The 14,051-nt window shown below is 42.6% G+C and overlaps 1 protein-coding gene across 2 annotated transcripts in view; it reads right to left on the bottom strand.

The window, feature by feature from the left end:
- The window catches only part of LOC132912951 (neprilysin-1), a 75,823-nt gene extending 65,262 nt beyond the window's left edge, over window positions 1-10,561 (bottom strand). For both annotated transcript variants that reach the window (XM_060970792.1, XM_060970793.1), the window contains exons 1-3: window positions 10,376-10,561; window positions 6,127-6,564; window positions 5,228-5,428 (exon numbers count right to left, since the gene is read on the bottom strand). In XM_060970792.1, the coding sequence (XP_060826775.1) occupies window positions 5,228-5,428; window positions 6,127-6,129 (204 nt within the window). In that variant the 5' untranslated portion in view covers window positions 6,130-6,564; window positions 10,376-10,561. The remainder of the gene's footprint in view (window positions 1-5,227; window positions 5,429-6,126; window positions 6,565-10,375) is intronic.
- Between the last annotated feature and the right edge of the window lie 3,490 nt (window positions 10,562-14,051).

Below are 14,051 nucleotides of genomic sequence, written 5' to 3'. Positions count from 1 at the left end.
TTTTCGCCCGCCTTTGATGTCACGCGTCGATCCTCGACGTGAATTCTAAAGTTGTGTGTATGATATGCGTTTGCGACAAGGAATACGCTGTTCTCGTTAAACGTGTATTTCTCGTGGTTGTGATATTATGTTACAGCAACGTGGCACGAGGGATATGTTCGCGTGACATTTGGTATATTTGCGTTTCGTCATAGTCATCGTCGACTATTCTTAAATTTCTTACTTTTCCTCCTCTCGTTATTTCCTTTTTAAACAGTCGAATTTAAACTACCTTGTTAGAAGTATCAGCGACATTCTTCCACAATTTAGTGATTTTTAATTCGAGTAACACGCATAACCAAGCAGCACGTATCGAAATGTTTCGAGAGGATGCCAAATACGCTGGATTATCCAATGGACTAAATACCGTGAAAGAACAGGTAGTACAGAGTACCTGTTTTAATCAGACACTTCTGACTGTAGCAACTTTCGAGTTGGAAGTTCGAAAAGGAATGAAAAGTTGCAAATGCACCGGACGAAGGAAACTTGGAAGAGTGAAAGAAGATGGAGCAAAAGGATGAGGGATTTCCTCGTCGATTCGAGTGTCCGGGTGGGAAAGATAAAGGTCAGGAAGAAGGGCGAGACCTTGATCCAGCGTAGGGTTGACATTTGCCTCGAAACCTTAGCTCGTGGTATGGCTTCGTCGCGGTGCAGCACGTGCTGCTCTAACGACCCGGCTCGAACTTCCATCGGGAAAAGCATTCAACGACTCGAATCCATCATTTGTCGGCGACGCTGAATATTCGATGTCGAATAAATCATCCACAGGATTCTCCGTATATCCACCACAACGACAACTACGATCTTCTCGACGTTCTCGACTCTCGTTTACCTAATCCTCGTTACCTAGGATCGTGCAAACGTTTTCGAAAATAAGCTGCATAATATATATCCTATATATTCCGACGGCGTATAATTTGCATGTTTGACTCCGATTTGAAACCAATTCGATGTAATTAAGTCTCAAATTTTCGTTTACGTAAGGTGGCAGCGGTTGCAAATCTTTTCAATTAGTTTAGCGTTACGGCTACGAATTCCAAAGATTCTGCTTCTTTATATTATACTTCGATATCGCTTCTTGCAATTGGATTCTACCAGAAAATTGAGCTATTTATACATCGTGGTCTGGTAACAACAAAGAACGCGGCTGTTAGCTTTTCGTTTTTATACGAACCAGCAAGAAGGTTTAAAAAGGCGAACAAAACTGAATACGCAATGAGGTTAAGATAAACATTGTTAGTTAAGCTAGAGATATTTAAGCGAGATATTCCTAGCGTGGAATAGCTGTATACTTTAGTATATAAGGCAAATGTGTTAAATTAAGGGAACGTCAGCGGTATATTACGTCGATATAATCAATCCTCTGGCTACGTCCGGAAAATTCGAGCGGCAATCTGCTTCGAGTCCCTCTAACTACCACCGCAGACGTAATTGCTGCAAACTTATTAACAGGCTAAAACCGAGCGAAGACACGGCGAAAAAGAACCGTTTAATTGATCGTGGATTACCTGCAGGCTTTTCTTCTCCGTTTAATCCTCCAGAAACGGCGTTTAACGTCCCAAAGAAAATTTAACGATTATCATACAACCGAGACGATTACGATATACGATATTTAATAAGATCTGGTACTGGAGAACGATTCGAACGAACGCGTCCGCCGACCATCGACCGCGCTTTAAATAAAATAGAGCGTCAGCGAAAGGCAGCCTCGGTTCTGATAATTCCCCCGTAAAAGTGTCTGCAACGGGCGAAGGGATTTTTATACGGTTGGCCAGGCAAATTGAACCATTGTTTAATAGAAACGTATGTATTGCGCGCGCCACGTTCAGTTTCCTACTATTCGCGATAAATTAGCCTCCACGACGACTGCGTATAAATTCGTTTCTTGGTCGTCTATTTTGAAAGGAAAAGTCGGTGGAAATTCGCTTTCGGGTGAAAGTAAGCGCGAAATACTTTGCTCGTTTTTCCAACTTTTCGACGAAAGTGGAACGACAGGAATTTGACAAAAGAGAGACAAGCTCCGAATGATATGGAAGCAATTACGGAGCTTGACTTTGCGGCTGATCGATGTATCAAATCCGTTGAACAGAGTTCGAAATGTGATAGGTTTTCGATATATGTATGTATAACTCGAAATATGGATATTGATATCGATTAATAGAAGTTTGTCGGGCATCTCGTAAATGCACGTTGATAACAGACTAACGCGTAACAGTCATTTCTGTCGGTGACAATGAAACCATAATTGATAACGTTATCCTGGAAATTTCGAGCGGCTGTTGATGATAAACTATTTTCCTTTCCTTTTCGGTCATCGCTTACACCACTCGTTTATAATTTCTTTTTTTTTTTTTTTATATTTAGAATTTCTCAAACGGCGAAACACGTCGTTCGAGTAACTTTAAAGTAACAAACCCCCTTCGCCCCGCGGTAATATCTCGCCGATAAAATTAATAAATTCTTGTCGAACAGACGGTCGTTCGAGGGAATCTATTTTTATATTCCACAGTTTATTCTCGCCTCTCCGCGAGACGATCGATCGATCGCGCGTTAACGATTACAGGCCGGCCTTTAACCCCCTTTCGAATTTGCAAACAGCTCGTTTCGCGGCCGAGCGTCCAAGCTGGCAAATATTTTTTCGCTCGCTGTCCGCGAACGTACATTAACTGCCATCAAAGTAGCAACCCCTGGAGGCAACGAATCCGCGAGCAAGATTAATGTTGTCCGTAAAAGCAGCGTAATCTCAATAACCCAGCTCTGCTAATAATCGGTTGAAACTTGTAAACAGCTTCCTTCTATTAAAATCTTCTCGTTCATGTTTCCTTGCGAAAGTATTTCAAATGCTCTGCCGCGAATTGAAATATCCGACTCTTCTCGATAGATCGACGAATCTGTTCGATGGCGATCAACGTATAAACAGCTTGTCCAAGTGCATATTGAATTACGATCGCAGTATCCAAGGACCTTTAACTGAATTATAGCTTGCTTAATGTTAACTGAGAAGCCGCATAAGGATAACTGCGAACTGATACCAATTATACGGCCATTACTCATTCGAGAACAACAAGGGGTGCTACGTATTTAGCTCTGTTGAAGGTTTCCGGCAACGACCGTGTTAAATCCAATTGAGATTACATGCTCCGTGTATAATCGCGTTCTATGCTGTTGATAGCGACGGTTCGCATTCCAAGGCATCGCGTTCAGATTCCAGGTACTTTGTCGCAAACACGCGAAAGAACGAAGATTCTATGTTCCAGAATCCGATTTGTGTGTTGCGATCCCCGAGGGGCATACGTTTCAAAATATTTCCTGGATGATCCACGCGGTTATTGTATACACGTATATTATTTTATACATTCTACGGTAACATTTTCTACAAATTACCTTTAACAAATGTACCGCGGAATTTTTAACTTTTAAATATACTAAAAATTGTACAAATGCACAAAAATTTAACCACAACTTCCGTATTAGCCCAGGTGCTTTGAACTTTGCCATAATTTTATCTTCTGCGAAATTTGAACAACGAAAGCGTAAGCACTGGCAGGTATCGCGAAAGCGTTTAATCAAACTACCCTTCGATTAAATAATTGAACCTGACAACGTTTTCTACGAACGCTAATAGACTTTTCCAAGTAGTTTCCTAGGCCTGATCCACGTTACCTCTGACAATCAAAGTTCTACCGTACATTCAAAATAGGACACTTTCTGCGATACCTGATAGGTGGAACTATTTATTCCTTACACAGTTGATAAGCAAAACGGTATGTTGTTGTTCCAATTATTTGCCTGTTACACGAGGATGAGCAGTTTAAAACAAATCGAGCAACGCTATCCCGAGTTGAAGAAAGATGGAGAGACACAAGCGCGTCTCAATAAAACACGTCTAGAAAATATTCGATCTCGTTTACATCTGGAGAACGTCTCTTATATCGGAAGCGAATGGAGAGGAGAAAAACGCGAGGAATCAGCTAAAAGACGGAGTGCGACATTTTTCTCATTCCTTGGCGTGGCACGAGTTCGCGAAACCCTTCACGACAACTGATCGCCGAGATATATGGGCGAAATTTCCGTGGATAACCGCTCGTGTTTTGCTCGTGACGTCTCCAGCTTTGGCGACATGAAAGCGCGTGATATAACGCTTCAGGGAAACACTGCCGGTGAGGACATAAACTCTCACGGTCTGGCTCGCACGGACAAAACCTGTTACACCACGCTAACTAGCAAACAGCTTACAAATCGTCCTCCTTCATTGAGCCTAGACAGCAGCAAAGACAAATTTACAATTTACGTACGTTGAAATTCGTGTGTTGCAGTTAAACGCGGAAATATCTTTACTTCATCGAAGTGATAAATCGTCGCGAGCGAATGTACATGCATTGAACGTGGTACGCGTATTATCGAACGTCACAATCTTTCAACAACCTATTGGATAACGCTATGACGTTCGGTTAGTTACGTGGATCGTTTTCGCGTGAAAAATCGAGCCTCTCAGAAGCCAAACTGATCGACTTCGCTTTTTATAAATCTCTTCGTTTCGTTACGATCGATATTCGAATTGCTCACTCCTGTAAGTTTATCCGGCGAATTCTAAGGTAAAAAGTTTCCACGAAAGATGGTAAAATTAGAGACTGGATGAAAATTCGGATAGCGATCGTTCGATAAAATAAGCGAACCGATGCATCATGCAAAAGACCGGTGATAAAGGCACCGATATCCCAGCGATCGAAGCATCTTATAGAACACGAGACAAGACCGAGAAGCATCGGGTACATACGTCGCTTTATGATCCAACCTTCGTTTTACGAGGATACCAGCCGACGTCACGTTGGATGTCGTGGATATATCGCTGGGAACGTCGATCGGTTCAGCCGTGATTTCATTTTTCGGGAAAACGCGACACGTCGATGAAATTCTCTCGGCAACGTCTCGAAATTTCCACTTACTATCTTGTATGGCGTGCTTTATACCTCCTTGACAGACATTTAAACGCTGATTTATGCCTCTTCATCGCATTGAACCGCGTGGAAAAACATCAAGCTCGTCGTGCTACCTCGAGTTGCTCTTAATTCGCTAGCAAGGAAACAACGATGCAGAAAGCACCGCGATATTCCATTGAATAGCGGAGAGGTCTCGCGCGGAATGTTAAAAACAATGGTGCGGATTTGAAAAGATGGCTGTCACTCACCACCGGTACGCATTCACGCGGCTGCTCTCCCTCCGGCAGCGTGGTGATGAGGAAGAGGACAGGACTGGTGACGAGCAAACTGGTGACAAGCAGCATCGCGAACGTGAGCAACGCCTTGTGCACGGCCTTACTTCGACGAAGCCAGTAACACGGCACGCAGCATATCCAAGTACCCTGTTGCGCGGCTCTCTCGACATGTACCTGAACAACCAACACGTTGCTTCGATTAACAAGAAAGTTGTAGTTGCGGAGTTTCTTGCTCGTTGCGGACAAAATTGCGCTTTGGATTAAGTAGAGTTCGATACGAGGCAAGAGGGAGTAGAAGACGTAATATAAAAGTTAGAAAACGAAAGACTTTGGAGAAGAGACGTTGGAGTACGTGAAATTGCGTTAACAAAAGATAGGTGAGAGCTTCTCTGCTCAATTCTTTTATTAGGACAGAAATCGTTTAAAAGGAAAACAAAGAAGGAATGGAAAAGAAATGTCGGGGAAATGGAATGTCAACACCATACTGGATTACCGTGAAACGACGGATAAGTGACTGAGTGAAAAAGGAGGATCAAACACGGCAAAGCGTCGTCATTTAACTTCCATGTTATAGATCCTGCTAATTTCTACTGCTCGTAAACCGAGCATATCACCAGCTACTTACAAACCAAACTGGTCAACTCCATTTTTCGTCAATTTTCTCCATTTCTTTACGTATCTACGTGCTACGATCAACGTCCAATCTTCAAGAATCACGTGATTATTTTCCAAAAATATGCTCGTAAGGAAACACAGAATAAATAAAAATAAATTTAAAGAGACCACGTTCGTCGTTACGTCGATTTCTCTACCTTTCGTTTGGTAAAGTTGAACAAAAAATCGTACGAAAAGTCACGAAGAAAAATAATTACCATTGGCTCGTCTGGAAGGCCGGATCCCTCTTCCGTGCCAGGATTATTTCCGGTCCCAGGGGGACCGGTCGGCGCGGCCGTAGTCGCGCCGGGTCCGGTGCCCTGTGCGTGCACATGTGCGCCACCTCCGGCCCCAGGGGCGCACAAAGTGCGAGGACTCAGGGGTAGCCTCACGCTTGCCTCGCCACGGGATCTGCTCCCACCGCCACGGGCCCCACGGCCCCCGTAACCCCGGCTCACCGTGCACAGAGCCACATTTGCCGGGTCCCGTGGAACTCCCTAGCTCTCTAAAGGCCGCCAATCTCGAACGACAGTTCGTTCGCGATCACCAAATTTGCTCAGTATCCACCCCGTCACCGATACTGGCCGAATAGATCAGTCGATCAGCACCCACGAGTCTCTCTCCCACCTCTGCATATTTCTTCGTTTCTCGTCGATCTGTCGAAATAAGAAAATGCAATCTTTTATCTGTATAACTATTAATATACTGTATAGTATTCTTATAGCATGTTATATAATATATATATTCAGTATATATTATATAACATGCTAATATATTCAGTAACGAATAGACTGCGGATGTCTATGTATTTATGGGAAATTTAGACAAAAATTAGTACAAATGTAGATAATATATAAGTAAGATGAGAAGATGTATAACCGTGCAAAGATGATTCCGTCTATCGAATTTTCCTGCAATCTCACGATCTAGTAACGAATTACAACAACTGTATAGGCTCGTTGAGTATTGGTATTTGGAATAATCTTTGAAAAATAAATTTGATATTTGGGTGGATAGCGAATAACGTACGAACGATAGAGAACATTTGTCTATTTAATGGTCGGTTTGATTCTCTTTCGAACACCGTGTAAAGATTAGATTCAGACCAGTAACCGCGACCAACTAAAGTACAGGGTTAAAAAGGAACCGCCGATAAGAATGGCTTTGCCAAATGTGCTCTCGGGTATCTTGGACACCTTTGGTTGTCTCTCTGGCATTGCAATTGTCGGGCTGATCTAGATAACGCGCTCTTTTGTCTATGTAACACTCTCTAACTTTATCTTGCATTAACGCTATTGTTTAATACGTATAATCTTATCGTTATCCTGTCTTGACGAAGAAGAATCGTCTCAACTTGCGCGAATTATTACGTACTAATTAGCACATAGATAGATGGAATTCAATCCTTCAATGTCAAAACGTCAAGCACAATGGACACGAACAGATTACTATAATCGAGCTAGTGAACAATTAATTGTCTCGGACGTCAAGTTGACGTGCGCACCTTCGTGACGAAACGTACGTCTCTCTGAACTGAAATTTCTGTCACATTGATCATTCGGTTCGTTTCTTCAAGATTCTGTACTTAACTCGACTAATCGCGACGTTGATCTCCAAGATAAGATCGTTCAGCTAAGAATTCGATGGAGCAGAGTGCGTGACACGGAATCATTTGCCCTGGGCAGTGTCGCAGATTTTTCCATGCTCCTCTTTACGATGGAAATTCTTACGCAAAGCTGGCTTCATAAATACAACGTTCTTGCGTTGGTAACAAGCCACGTGCGATTTACTTTCACATCAAAGTACGATCGTATCTAAACGACTCCCGATTATATTTCATTATAAGGGAATTATGTTCGTGTTTAGTGGTGCGTAACACTGTGACTCACTTTAAATAGGACAAAAAAATTTCAGAATAAGTCTGCTCGAACGTAGATGTAGATAAAGCAAGATTTATAAAAGCCAAGGTTACGCACGAATTAAGTCATTCTCCTATCGTAAGAAGCGATCTTAGGAGTCTACTAAATCGCCTTTATAGAATCCTCCGTTTAATCTGGATTACTTCCAAGTTGTTTGCACCGTGGGATTTCTAATTTATGCGCATTTCTTTGTCGCAGCGAAACGCACCGCTTCATCGACCGAACGCGAATCGAGAGCATTCTCGAAAAAAAAAAAGAAGAAAAAAAGAGGGAATAAAACGAACGAGTTAAACATCAAGATCCGCGTGATAAGCTACGACAATCTTAAAACGTCCACTTGCATGTACGCTTTGGTCACGACTAGACCGCCCTGCCTATCTCATTTATTTACAAGTAGCGTGATTGCCTTAACAATTCATTACGTTTCTTTCGTTGTTAACTTCTCAACTCTGAAATTTACATTCCAGTCGAAACACGGCCAATGACGAGACCAGCTGCTCTACAGCCAACCTTCTCATCGACGTTGTCCTGTCCAACAACCTTCTCTGCTTCCTAAATAATTCCATTTGTCGGGCCACGTGGCGAAGGTAAGAGGACAAATATGCTGGGAAACTTTGGCTGGTTTTTCTTCCTACCGTTCAAATTACAAACAATACGAAACTTTTAAGCTGGGCCAATAAGAAATTTGCCGGATAACTCGATAAACTAGAGACAGACTTTGCGTATAGTATTTCCCGCACGAACGCTGAAATTTTCTCAACATCGCGGAGCTGTCTCTCGTTTCGCGAATAAGAAATAAGGTTTTGTCGTTGACTGAAAGTTGCAGTCGTCTGATAAGAAAAGTATAAGCTGTCCGACGTAAAACCGACCCCATTCGCTAACCAACACGCTGCAACTCGCCAGAGACGAATCGGTCTTACGCGGGGACAGGCTGTGTACGTTTGCTTCGCTCGATTGTTCGCAACTTTAATACGAAACATTCGATAGATGGTATCTATCAGAGGGAAAGCAGGTGAAAGGTAGTTTGCGTTAGAGGTTTCGTGCATATGTATCATCGAGATGATTTCAAGAGTAGGTCGATCAGCAGTTGGTGGAGATTTGCCAGCCAGATCAACGTGTATCGAATAATTTGGAGCGGAGCTTACGCTAATATCGCGCGGCGCGATAAGGGATAGCCGATCGGCCGTCAGGATTTATGAAAATGACAGCAGACGCGTCGGCATAGTTTATTCATAGGAACGACAGCCACCGAGCTGATATATTCACCGATTATTTTTTGCATCGGGATAAAAATATTCAGGGCCGATGCGAGATCACATTTTCCAGTCAATGGAGTACGTGATCGAGGCCTCGGAATCGCGACGAAAAGAAAAATGTAAACGAACCGGCCGAGCCGAATCGAGCGTGAAACGTAAATCCAGAAAAGAATGGAAAGCGCACTTCCGCTGTTTGTGTCGCTGTTTCTCTTTTCGTATTTCACGCGAGCACAGGCAACGGCGGCTCTGTCTTCTTAAAGTTCGTCATCGAGTTACGGGGATAGACTACGCTTCGAATATCGCGTCTTTCGAAACGTTGATCTCGACCAACTTTTACGCGGCCACCCAGAAAACTTTTCCAACGGAAGCGGATTCGCTTCTACGCAATTTCAACGAGAACGCACCGATCGGCGGGACCCATTTCGGATTGAAAAAGTTTCGGCGCACCCACGTCCTCCGGTTAATCGAACCGATGCAAAGTTTCCAGTATTTTTAGGCTCCAGCATTTTCGTATCGAACGTGCTCTACCTTACGTGCAAATAAATTCCAAGGTCGAATCCCTGACCGATCCATGTTCGCGAATTTCAGCAACATTTCGATCGACACCGATCGCTTCTTCGAAGAAACGTATACGTAGAGAAGCTACGGCAATTGTGTAAAGCTTAATCAATATCTGCGGAGTACAATACATCGAGCAAGGTATCGTATCGGAACATGTGGTCGTTTCAAGGGTAACGTATTTCTCTATTTCGCGTAGGACGCGTCGTTAAACTGTGGCAAGTTTGACACACTATGTAAGTACGAACGTCATACGGTGCTATTTTCGCAACATCAAACGTTACATGTAAACAATTACATAAAGTCGCCGAGACTCAGCTCATTAACAAGGTCGTTAGTGGGTACAAACTGGTGCGAGCTTGTTGGTTCGTGTAACAATTTTTTCCCAACCTAACGCGCTACGCTTACTATTTAGAACGTTATTTATACGACGCTATATAAGAAAAAGAAGAAACGAACGTTTCAGCCAACTCTCAACAACAACGATTTCAACGGCTATCTGAAATTTCCAATTGTAAATTTTTATCTCGAGGAGAATCTAAACGTTTACCAAGTAACGAACTTGGTTATTTATTTATTGCAATATCCAAGATCCGAGTTTACTCGTTAACAACCACGGAGAAGATCAACGAAACCGACCATTAATTTTCACTCTCACCGTGTATCATTTCCATACTATCCTCTTTAAAACGGAGAAAGGAGAAGGAAAAAATGAAAACAATCGATCGTCTTACCTGTATAAAATCCAGCAACGTGTCGACGAAGCTTCGACGAAGATTATTTCCTGGCGATTTCACTGGTTCGAATGCCACTTCCGGTTCACTGGACGTCCGCGGGAACGAATGACCGAAGCGCGGTTCGCGTATTTCTGCGTCTAGTCGTGGCGGGTACGGGATAACCGGAAGTCGAGAAAACGCGGCCCTGCTTTACGGCTGGGGGTAACACGCGGACTGTCGGACCAGACTCAACCTGCAACCACCGTGCCGCCTCTCTCTCTCTCTTCCTCTCCCACTCTTTCTCTCTCTCTCTCGCTTCGCCCACCACCTCCCCATTCTATTTCTCCCTCTCTATCTACCTCTCGCCCCTTCTCTTTCTCGTCTAGCGTCCTTCTTCAATTTTATCGTTTTCTTCCTTCCATCTGCCTTTCGAAATCCTATTCGCATTTCCTTTTTTCCTTTCTTCAATTCACTTGCTTCGTTCTCTCGCAACGAACGTCTTTCTCGCCCCATTTTCTCTATCTCGCTGTTTATTCCCTTGCCCTTTGTCTCCTCTCGTCTCTTATACAAATATTACCTTCTCTGTCTTTTCTTGCTGTTTCCCGTCTTGCTTCTGGCTTCGTCCACCCTCTCCTTCTCTCCAACATTCGCTATCAAAGCCCGGTCGCAACGCGCAAGCCCTCGATATTCAAACGTTGCGAGCGTGGTCTACGAGCCACTACGAAAGCTCCGAGTGCGTTCCTTTTGTTCGCCGTGGAAACTTTGTCAGCCCGGTAACGCGGCTCTAAATAATGGCTTTTTTTCACCGAGTACACACCCGCTACGAATACGCTGCCACGGGGAAATTACTCGTTGCTTTTTACCAACCGGGAATCGTTGTTGCCGCACGTTTATCCGCTTAATCTCACCGACAGTCGAGATCGATTAGAAGCTAGACGAGCTTCGATCGCCAATTGATCGCGTTGCCTGTCGTTGGATATAGCAGGATAAGGGGAGCCAAAGTGTCCTTCAAGCGATTTCTATCAAACTTTAGTTTATGAAGAAATGATCGTCAACTTGTCTTCGACCCTTAACCGGAAGGCTAGTTTACAGGGGAAATTCGGATTTTCCCTATTTTTCCTATTTCATGGGACATAGAAACTGTGAAAAAATTCGAGGACACGTTGATGTGTATCGAAGAATTCTTTTTGATTTTTTCGTTGCCTAATTTTTTAGAGTTGTGAAGCATGTATACACATATGTTCAGAAAAATTTGTACAAGTATTTGCAAATTTTATTACTCGTAAATTTTGACTCATAGATTATATCTCTTACTTTGCTCGATACTTTCTTTTTCTTTCTCGCGTTTGTTTCAAATTAGTCGGTACGGATCGTTCAAGTTCTTCCTCGGAAGTCATACTTTTATCTACGTATCAATAAAAAGAAAGTGAGTAACGATATAAAAAAGTAAATATTGTCTGTTACCGTCTTCTGTTACCTTTCGCTGTTTCATAGGCTTGCCGCGAGCTTACGTCGTTTTAAACTACTACGAGCTGCTGTAATTGCTCGTTGTCTGCTTTTCTCAACTTCTCGATTAAAGCCTGCGTCGATGAAACAGTGATCAATGCAGTGACGTTTTATACAGATACAATAAACTTAAAAGAAAGTAAAGTAAAAACAATTTCCACAAATAACGTGTCATCGTTTGTAGAATTAGCTCTCTTTCTCTTGCCTGCGAATCTCTTTCCAATGTTTTTCCAAAATCGTTTAGTGTTCAACCTCTCTTCTCGCTTGGTGCTTGAAATTTTGTCCAACGAGATTCAATTTTTTGCGAACAAAATATGCCATCAATAACTCAAACAAGCAATATAATAGGAAATTGAACATATTGAAAATATCGTAATTACTCGAGCCGATGAGCCGGTCAGAATTTCCAAGGCTTCGGGCAATTTATGAAAAAAACCAGCGGCTCTCGGGTTATTTGTTTCTTTGTCAGTATGGCAACGCAAAGCTTTTCTCCGATATGCTCTCTGAATCTGAAATGGTACGCTATATTGGACAAGTGTAACTTCAATTTCGGTCGAGTTCCATATCGCATATATTTGAAAATGATACATAGTTGATAAAATAAAAAAAATGCACACCTCTTGAATGGTAGCTCTTCCTTCTACGATCTATTTTTTAATGATCGCTTCCGTAAAACGCTATAAACTATAAACAAACAGTGTACAGCGTACAATGGCATAAAACCTATCACTCGTATCTGTACCACCGTTAGTGATAAAATAGCAAATGCTACGGGCTGGTATGCTATATATATATACAGCAGTTATCAGTGGCGCGAAGGAGGGTGAACAAGAGGGCACTGATATCAGTGAGCGCGAAGAGAAGCGAAAATAGAGGGCATCGATATCAGTGGCGAAGGTAGAATTGGTAGGAAAGCACAAGATGCATGCGCGGAACACGACCGTGCGCGGTTCCTCATGTTGTCGCCATATTGATCTTTCTGGCTTCACTCGGCGGACGCTGGCGAACTTTGAAAATCCCCTCGATCTTTCATCCATCGCATCGACATTTTGACTTTCGACGGTTCCCAGATCGATCGCTGTTGCACGATAAAACGACGATGTACGAGACGAAAATAACTTCTGCTCTGAAAACCAGACACAACGAAATGAAAAGCAACGAATCGTCGGTCAATTTACCAGCGATATACGTTCTTCTGCAGAGAGTACGCACACGCACGACTAACAGCGTGCGTGTGTATGTAGGTCGAGTTAATGAAACACCAACGAAATCTTATATTTTCGCGTATCAATTTGCGCCGTACTCTCTCCAACAAACGCGCGACCGTTTATTATCCTGATCCTGCCGGACGAGTGGCAGTCGCGTATCCCTGAGTTTATGCGGCGAAACGAATGACGTGCTCGAAACCGTGGTAAATGCTTCCATTTGTACGGAAGCAACAGCTCGAGAAACGAGTACATCGTTATTTCGAATATTCCATCGCGAATAATTGTTGTTACGAAATTACTCTCGATATGCTTCTGTAACTGACGTTTCAACCGTTCAGCCTTGAACCCGGTCGGGATAGGTCGACCTGTAAAGTGATTTGATCATTATATATACGTATAATCTCTGTGAACATAAGCGTGTTACGTATAATCTCTGTAAGTACATGAGATGTGTTACACAGAAATGTTTAACACATTTACCTACGAACACAAAATATCTAGCGCAATTTGATCGAAAGATTTCTCCTTCTATTTTCGATGATACGATTCACCAACGTTTCTCCGTTGTTCATTCTTTGTACACTGCAATCAAATTGTCTATTCTCAATGTGTACACACATGTTGCAGATACTTATCTATTAACGAGATCCTGGTCACACGAGAGTTGCACGTTTATCCGTGATAAATAGCTTTCAAAATACTAGAAACTACTAGACTAGAAACATGTAATTTAATCGTCCTAAGATCTCAAGATTGAACAGACCCGTGTTTAAAGTCACTTAAACCGGCATCAATTTTCATCAATTTTCTATTACTGTCGTTTTATTAACACAAACTAATAATAGCTACCTGTTACTTTTATCGATATCTTCCAACTGTATCACACTTGCGTGAAATAAGATCAGAAGGCAAAATTAGGTTAAAGAAGGCCTCGTTTAAGATATATGTTATAAATGTGCAATAATTTAAAAGTACCAGAA

This window comes from Bombus pascuorum, chromosome 12 (assembly GCF_905332965.1).
Source record: "Bombus pascuorum chromosome 12, iyBomPasc1.1, whole genome shotgun sequence".
Taxonomy (NCBI): Eukaryota; Metazoa; Arthropoda; class Insecta; order Hymenoptera; family Apidae; genus Bombus; species Bombus pascuorum.
Note: the sequence above shows the minus strand (reverse complement) of the source record. Positions and strands in the feature narration are given on the sequence as shown.